Source organism: Macadamia integrifolia, chromosome 12, assembly GCF_013358625.1.
Source record: "Macadamia integrifolia cultivar HAES 741 chromosome 12, SCU_Mint_v3, whole genome shotgun sequence".
NCBI lineage: Eukaryota > Viridiplantae > Streptophyta > Magnoliopsida > Proteales > Proteaceae > Macadamia > Macadamia integrifolia.
Genome location: NC_056568.1, coordinates 14,518,680 through 14,527,705, shown reverse-complemented (window position 1 = coordinate 14,527,705; position 9,026 = coordinate 14,518,680). Strand labels below are relative to the sequence as shown.

At 38.9% G+C, this 9,026-nt stretch overlaps 1 protein-coding gene across 3 annotated transcripts in view; it reads left to right on the top strand.

Moving 5' to 3' along the window:
• The first annotated feature begins 2,314 nt into the window (after positions 1-2,314).
• Positions 2,315-9,026, top strand: part of LOC122058382 (N-terminal acetyltransferase B complex auxiliary subunit NAA25-like) — a 10,385-nt gene continuing 3,673 nt past the window's right edge. The window contains exons 1-4 of one of the 3 annotated variants that reach the window (XM_042621054.1): positions 2,315-3,024; positions 4,703-4,822; positions 4,902-5,040; positions 7,291-7,331. In XM_042621054.1, the coding sequence (XP_042476988.1) occupies positions 2,977-3,024; positions 4,703-4,822; positions 4,902-5,040; positions 7,291-7,331 (348 nt within the window). In that variant the 5' untranslated portion in view covers positions 2,315-2,976. The remainder of the gene's footprint in view (positions 3,025-4,702; positions 4,823-4,901; positions 5,041-7,290; positions 7,332-9,026) is intronic. The other 2 variants (XM_042621052.1, XM_042621053.1) reach the window with 2 other exon arrangements.

Sequence of the window (9,026 nt, the reverse complement as noted above, 5' to 3'; positions counted from 1 at the left end):
GTTTAATCGGCTTAAAAATCAGCTTGAACCATGGACATCTGTACATACTAACTCCGTCCGAAAAATCAAGCTAAAAGCTAAAACCCTTCCGTGCTTAAGCTTAGCACGACCTAATTGTTTTAAGATTGTTGAGACCGATGCCTCTGAATTCGGCTACGGTGGTATTTTCAAGCAAAAGTGTCCTAATCTTCCTAATGAAGTATTAGTACGTTTTACTTTTGATACTTGGAATTCCACTCAACAAAAATACTCAACAATAAAAAAGGAGATTCTTTCACTTGTCTTGTGCATAACCAAATTTGAAAGTGATCTTCTAAATCAACATTTTTTAGTGCGAGTCGACTGTAAGGCAGCCAAGGATGTTCTTGAAAAGGATGTCAAAAATCTTGCCTCAAAACTGATCTTTGCCCGATAGCAGTCACTCCTCTTTGTTTTTTATTTTGATATTGAATTTATTAAAGGCAGTACTAACAGCTTACCTGATTTTTTAACTCGAGAATTTTTGTAGGGCTCCTAAGCAGAAGGCTGTAGTCCCTGTCTCCTCCAATAAAGATGTTGCCTCATCCTCCTCTAGGCAACTGCAAGAACACCCTTCTCCTATAGCCTCTCAGTCTCCTTCACCTGCCTCAATCCTAAGGCTAGCCAATAACTCCCTTTTCATAGCAACAAATTTTATCCCAGTTATTCCAGTTGAAACCATCCATCTTCGCCACACCCTTTCTAAAATCGCCACCATCTATCTCCGTGACCACCTTCATCCATCCATTGATGATAAAACTCGTTTTTTCTATGAAAGAATTCTTGAAGAAACTCAAAGTGCTCAAATTCAACACAATTATAGATCTGCACATGTTCGGGCTTATTCGAAGCTCAATATAATTAACATCATTTGAGATTGCGAATGGGGATCTTTTCCTTCCTTCAAATGCGAATTCAATGATGTCACCGGCCTTAAACTCAGGTCATATGATTATGCTGATTATGTCAAATCATGGGACATGATATTCTTGTATCAGAACGATCATGAGACCCATTCCTGGTTTGTGAAGTTTCGGCTTCAACACACCCTATTAGGTGTGCCAAACTGGTTTCTTCAATGGTTCTTCACTTGGGGACCACCAACAGAATTTCTTCCTCTAGCTCTTCAGTAGTCTGTTACCAAGTTTCAAGAATTCAATCAGACTTTGGACTCTCGGTCTCTCTTCGTTCAATTTTTTATCCTCTACGAAGTACCCTGGATCCTTCAATGGTGGTATCAGATGACTACTGATGAATTTGAAGAATGGAATTATGTTCCTCATTTGGAGTGACATCTTTCAGTTAAATGGTGGGATAAATTTGACATTTCACCATTAACTGGTTCCCGCTTTGTTCCTAAACGTGGTATTGGTGCTGATCTGCCACTGGCCCCTTCTGCTTCACCAACAGTTCAGATGCCCTTTTTTAACATTTTTCAAGCTGCTCGGCGTCGCCTCCCCTTTCTATCTGATGAGCAGATTCAGGAACGCATTCTCACTGCTATCGGCTTTAATCCGCAAGCCGCAACCTCTGTAGCATCGATGTCTTCCTCCTCTACTCTTCCTCCTTCCGATGCTGCCGGTCCATGCGTTTCACGGCCTGACTTACCCTGTCCAATAATGGTACATATGTCTCTCTATTTATAGAGGGGAAGTTTACAATGATACTAATACTAGGAGCTAGTTTCCCAATAGGACTAGACACTCTTATTACAACTAGGAATTCAAAATAGAACTAGGACTTGACTTTATGGCTCCAACATGTAGTAGGACTAACTAACTAATTGTTCATATAGGACTTTACAACCAACTAAAGGCGTAATAGGCCTTTATTGAATTAAATAGCAACTAATTAAACTAATGAATAAAATCCCGTTTTCCTAACTTCTACCCATATTTTAGGCCTATTAAAATGGCCCATTTCAAAGAAAACCCATGGGATCAAAGGCCCAACACATACATAACACAACCCAAGGCTTATTTGCAATAAAATAAGCCCAAGTGACTTATCTACATCACCTAGTTTGGTGAAGAATCTGCATAAGGTGGCAATCATCCTCACCTTGTGGTTAGGATTGTTTGACCAAGTGGAACTTGGTGGGACAAGGACCAGGACCTGCCAGCTGAATAATTTTGTTGAGAGTCCAGAATTAAGCATTTGATTTAGAGTTAGGCTAATAGGACGTCCAAAAGGCTATTCTTCAATTCATTGCTGTGCTCATGCATTGATTACTTCCATAATAATTGGAACTGGGGTGCAATTAAAATATGTTATTAGATGAAAGTGTGGATGAAGATGGTGTGATCGCATCTTCTTTGTGCCTATGTGCCCTTTGGCATGTAGTTTAAGTTTGATAGATAACCTGGCTGTATGGTTATCATTGTAGGCTGATGTGGAATCAAGTCAGCAGAGGATTACGTTGTTTTAACTTATTCTTGAGATGTTTTCAGTTATTAATACAAGGCTGATATCTTTGTTTTCTTTAGGGGTTATTTAGGGCTTTATGTTAATTTTCTATCTTGAATATTTTCTTATGGTAACTGAACAAATAGATGAATCTGGGAAAATTAAAGTGCCTAGAAATGAATTTGAATTTCAGGTCAATTATGGTTTTGAATACAGCTAATTAAGGATCATTCTCCATACTTAATTTTCAGTTGGGATGGTTTTAGTTGACAACTTTAGATTTGGCTGTTCTGCTGGTTCAGGAACTTGGAAAAGCAAGGATTCAGTGGGCATAAACTAAGATTAGGAAAGTTATTAGATCAAAGATATAGAGGAGGATGACATTGTGGATTTTTAAGCAAAGGGTGTGTTGGGTGATTTCAGATTCTCTGCAGATTTTCATGAAGTTAAAGGGAATGATTTCTGGTCCTGAAGAACAGGGTTCAGGGTTCAGGATGTGATGTATTGGATGTAAAGATCAGTGTTATTGAGGCAAGAAAAAGGTTCATCCAGATGCAGCCCTGTGCCTCGCCTCAACTCCTGGCATATCATTTCACTAAGGTGAGTGCCTTGATGTGCCTTAGTTCAAGCAAAAGGTGCAATTGAGGCATGCCTTAAATGACCTTGATTGCCGTCGATTTTTTTTTCCTGTGATGAGAAGTTTTTATATTATCATGAAGGAATATGGTTGATATGATTTATCATTTGTATTTGGCCTATTCAATTTTCCTTCCCTCTGCCATTCATTTTTCATCTCTTATTCTTCCTCCTCTGCAGTCTTGCTTTGTTTTCTTTCTTTCCTTCTCTCTTGCTGCTGCTGTGCTACTCTCTCTCTCTCTCTCTCTCTCTCTCTCTCTCCTCCTCCTCCTTCCCTTTTAGTTATTTATCTTCTTCTTTTTCCCTCCATTTGAGAGATAGGGAATGTAGTCATGCTATTGAAGGCAAATAACCCTGGGCTTATTGAATATTGCTTGTTATGTTTCAAATGTCAAGTTGTATCGATGTAATTACTTGTATGCCAACTAATGTACATTTTTTAACTTCTAAAAGATTTGTGCCTGACTTCCCTCAGGCGCTCACCTTTCTTGTGCCTTTGGCACATGGTAGGTGTCCTGTCTTGAATGCATCTTTAATAACACTGGTAAGGCATTAAAGGATGACTAGAAAAGAAAATGAAAGAATTTAGGAGAGAAAATAGTTCTAAGGGCTTGATTGCTGAAATGTTTACTAACATGTAATAGAGTATCATATAAGAAAATTCAAAGAGAATGGTAATAGAGTGTGGGAAGGAGAAAACAGATTTGAGTGGTAGAAACGATGGGAAACCAAAGATTATGTGGTTCTACTGTTAACACTTGTGGGAAGAAGCCCTGCCAGCAGATCAGAATTCAACTTCAGTGCTTAAAAATCTGTCTCTGTGGTGAGTTTATCTATATATAGATTCAATACTTTCTCCTTCTAAAACTGGAAACTAGAAAAAGCATATGACATAATAATTTAAGATTAATGACTCCCTAATATAATTAAAAGGGACTGCCACCCACACAACCACCTCATGGCTTCTGAAATAAAATGCCTGCACATGAATATCCACTTCAATTGAACTACTTGAACTTAAAAACCAGAGTGGTTTTTCCCCACGTGTGCCCTTGTGGGGACCCAAAACAAATTATTGTTAACGAGGTTTACTAAGCAAAAGTTTGAGAATTCAACTTGGTTTGTTCTTGTCGAGCAAGAAAAATGATTGCATCGTCAAATCATCTGTCGACCTGTAACTTGTGGGTTAGGCACAGCTTATGGGGTCATCCATGGTACAGTTGGCGGGTGACATGCACGTTCTTGACTTAAAGGCTTTAAATAAATGCTGTTGTAGACTTCTAGCTCCTCTCCAGTGACTGGAGTGTCCAGTTAGAGGCCCTCTCAAGTCACTGAAGAGGAGCTGTGCCCATGATCTGTATTGACTACATTTCCTTCTTGCACAATTTTGAATTAGGAGTTTGTTGGTAAAGCATGACTTGGATGATTTTTTTCTCCCCCCGCCCCCCCCCCCTCTTAATGTTTGGGCTTGAAACCTTATTCGATTGTATTCATATAAGAATAGTCTGGGTTATGGGGCAGTTGACAGGCAACGGTATTGCTGTGCTTCATCTTGGATCGCTAGCCTTTAGTTTATATAGGACTTTAGATATTGCTGTTGGTATGGAACTATGACAAGTAATTTCTTATTCTTTTCTTGCAGGTAATTGAGTTTGTCCAGTTCAAAGATCGTTTAGAGCACTCTAATCAGTATTTATTGGCCAGGCTTGAAGCTCACATTTTACAACTAAAGCAGAAATCACACAACATTGAAGAAGAAGAGGTTATAGACTTCTAGTTATCGACTCCATTAATATATATATATATATTTTAAATACTGACATGTTAGTTAATTCTTGTAGTGTATTCTTGAAAGTTTGAGCTCTGGGGTTTTATTGCTTGAGCTCTCAAATAATGATGGATGTAAGCCTTTGACCTTCAATGAGGATATGCAGTCACGACCATGGTGGACGCCTACCCCGGATAAAAACTATCTTCTAGGTTGGTTTGCTTTGCACATTTTTGTTTTGAACTTCCAAGATTGGAAATGGAAGTTCATAGTTGTTAGTCACAAACATCTCTGAATTATTTGGCCTCAAAAATGTATTTGACCTGCAAAGCTTTTCTTCACAAGTACAAAGTTGGAAATGTCTTATAAAATGTGGGAGCAGTATGCTAGACTACAATTGATGGGAGGAGGGCCTTAGGGAAGAGGGGAAATCAGAATAGCAGGGGGAGGAAGGGATCACACAATTAGATATTGCACAAATCCAACCAGGGAGGGAGAGAAATCGCATAAAGAAGGGGGAGGGGAAGAATCACTCACAGCCGGAAGGCTCTCAAATATTAACTCAATTCATCATTCTTCAAATCTAAGAAATTAGATTACATTAGCTCCTCTATATAAAGAGGCAGACTAGCAGTCATAACCTAACTGGGAGCTAGTCTTCAAGTAGGACTAGACAATACCTAATAGGAGTTGGACTCCAAATAGGACTAGGACTAGAACTCTAACATGGAGTAGGACTAATTAACTAGTCATTCACTAATAGGGAAACCTAAACTGACTAGAAAACTAAAATAACAAAGGAAATAAAATCATAATAGGACTCTAACTAAACTAATGAATTAAACTCTGTTTTCCTACTTTCTACCCATATTTTAGGCCATTAAAGTGGTCCATTACAAAAAAAAAAAAAAAAAAAAAAAAAAAAAAACCCATTGGAACAAAGACCCAACACATACATAACCCAACCCAAGGCTTATTTGCAATAAAATAAGCCTATTAATTGAATTATCTACATCAATTCCCCCGATGTTGAGAAAAACTCGTCAACGAGTTTTGTAGAACGGGAGAATCAACGCCATTCGATCAATATCCATCTTTGTTTGTATGAAGTCATCATCAAAACCATGATCGAATGCTATGAAATCCATGACACAAAGTCCATAGGTGAAGTAGTGACTCGGAAAAATAAAATCGATCGGTTCACTGAGGAGATCAATTGATTTAAATTTTTTCACAAGTTGATCTTCAACTTCCAACGGTGCCATCTCATCTTCTACGGTTCTACCACTGGTGATTCATCTTCTGGTTCGTCTACGTATTGTTCAAAGGCTGAGATCACATAGTTGAAGGTTGAGTGTATACAATCAGATGTGACCAATCTTAGGTCTTTGATGTCCTTGTAGTGTCGTTGCGCCTCATCGAGCTTCTCTATTATCAATTGCATTTGTTGACGGATATTTAATAAAAGGTCTAGATCCATCAGCTAGCTTTGTTTCTCTCTTCCTTTTTTTTTCTTCAGGAATTGAAGGTTGGGAAAAAGGGAGGGTTTAGAGAATGGGAAAGGGAATAGGGAGAGAAAGGGAGTTGCGTGGGACATTGTGGTGGGTGAAGGGAGTTGTGTTTCAGTAGAGCAAAGGATCCTTTGCCTCTTATACCAAATTGATGGGAGGAGGGCCTTAGGGAAAATAGGGAAAATCAGAATAGCAGGGGGAGGAAGGGATTACACAATTAAATATTGCACAAATCCAACCAGGGTGGGAGAGAAATCACATAAAGAAGGGGAAGGGAAGAATCACTCATAGCCCGAAGGCTCTCAAACATTAACTCAATTGATCATTCTTCAAATCTGAGAAATTAGATCACATTAGCTCCTCTATATAAAGAGGCAGACTAGCAGTTGTAACCTAACTAGGAGTTAGTCTTCAAGTAGGACTAGACAATACATAATAGGAGTTGGACTCCAAATAAGACTAGGACTAGAACTAGAACTCCAACATGGAGTAGGACTAATTAACTAGTCATTCACTAATAGGGAAACCTAAACTAACTAGGAAACTAAAATAACAAAGGAAATAGACTCATAACAGGATTCTTAACTAAACTAATGAATTAAACCCCATTTTCCTACTTCTACCCATATTTTAGGGCCATTAAAGTGGCCCATTACAAAGAAAACCCATGGGAACAAAGGCCCAACACATACATAACCCAACCCAAGGCTTATTTGCAATAAAATAAGCCCATTAAGTGACTTATCTACATCAACAATTGTAGCAAAATCTTACTTTGATGACATTTTAGACAGACATCTATTGTTTTCTTTTCTACCATAGACTGTCCCCACCCTCATTCTCACCCTCAACCTAGAAGCTCCTCATCCCTTTTGAGTTAAATGGAAATATATTCATGCAACTGATAGAAGTTATCTGGGGTTATATTGACTGCTTATTTTTTTGTTACAGGACCATATGAAGGAGGCTCCTTCTGCCATAAAAAAGACTTGGTATGTAGACCTAAGTTTGAGGTGCTTTGTTTCATCTTGGTTTTCCTACATGTCATACTCTTCATGATTGTGTGAATGGTTAAAACAGATCATCTGTGGCTTTTATAGCTTCTGGCAATCACCAGTTTGCAGGAAAAAAGTAGCTTGCTTTACAGATAGCTTTTATACCATCCAGATTATGCACCTTTTTCCTTTCACAGTGTCCAATCAATACTTTTCAGTGATTTTGGCTAGTGACGGATAAAGCAGACGAGCCCCCCCCCCCCCCCCCGGGCGGGTGCGTGGGGGTCAGGAAATACTTGACCTCTCTCTTGCTTATGTTGTGTAACTGTCTGCTGTCTGTCTTTGGTCAGAGGTGGGGGGAAGGGGAGGAAATACATTTTCTGTTGCGTATGTGTCTGTAATTAGCTTGTCTTTTGTCATCTTCTTGGACTTTTAGCATTTTACCCTTTTGGTGATGTAGAAAAAAAAATTGGGACCTTTTTGAGCCTTAGACAAATGCCATCTGCAGGTTCTGTAGCTCTAGACCCCATGATATTGATATTGCCTCCTGCAATTCCTTCGAGAAAGAATTTCAAAATAATTGGATTTGTGGCCTTGTGGCCTTGTTCATGGAACTAAGGTCCATTTCATCTGGTCAGTGGCCCATTACTGCTTTTGCCCTCATCGTTTGATATTTCACCTCTTTTCCTTGAGAGAAGGTGTTTTACCCTTTTCACTTTCCTTTGTTAGTCTCAAGTTCTCAACCCCTCTTCCCATTAGTTTTCTTCTGAAAAACTGTTCAAGCCTCCCACCAAATCTAATCACATGGGTTTTGGTTATACATTTCCACCTTTTGGAATACATTTCACCTCTAGTTAAGGTCGAGTTATGGAAATTCTTTTCTTCAAAAAGTGTTGATGCAGTACAAGGCCAGTGTAGAAGGAAGAAGACAGAGCCGAATCATGCCCCTATTTAGCCCCACGGTTCAAGTTAAAACCAGGCCAATATGGCCCATATTGTGGTTCACCTTAAGGTCCATATTCTTCCCATAATTTGGCCAACGGATCTGGAAATAGAATGAAGAGTGTGGGCCCCATGTGATTTGCGTGGATAGGAGATTATCTAGAAGATTTGGTTGCTAGAATATTTCTTGTAAGATTTGATTAGATTTGATTCAATTCGATTAAGTTTACATTTTTTGTAGTAGCCAAGTTAGTAAGTTTCTATTTCATTGATTTTTGTTCTTTTATTTAAGCATTGTATTGCTGTAATGGAGGATGGATAAATAGTTATTGGCTTATTATGCCTTTGAGTGTTCTGTGGTGATTCAGAACTTTTTTTTTTTTTTCTTTGGGTGGATTTTAAATTCATTACCAAGAAGGAAAAGAAAGAGGGAAGATACTACCCCCAGGGGCGAAGAAAATAGAAGAGAATGCTACAAACCCATTATAGGGTAGGGGGATAGACAAAAGAAGGGGCGAGGGGGGGGGGATACCCACTGGAGGCTACAATAAGCCTGTTCCTAGGGGTGTAGGAACATTATGCTTGGTGTCTTTAATCCCATTCAGAACTTACCTCTGTGGTGATGCAGAGACAACCCTGTTCTGGTGAATCAACAGATTGGGATTGGTGGCAATTTCATTCCTGCATGCCAGGTGGTGAAGCTTTGGTTATATCCTTTTTTATTTCTTCTTTCATATGGTGGGTTGGGGT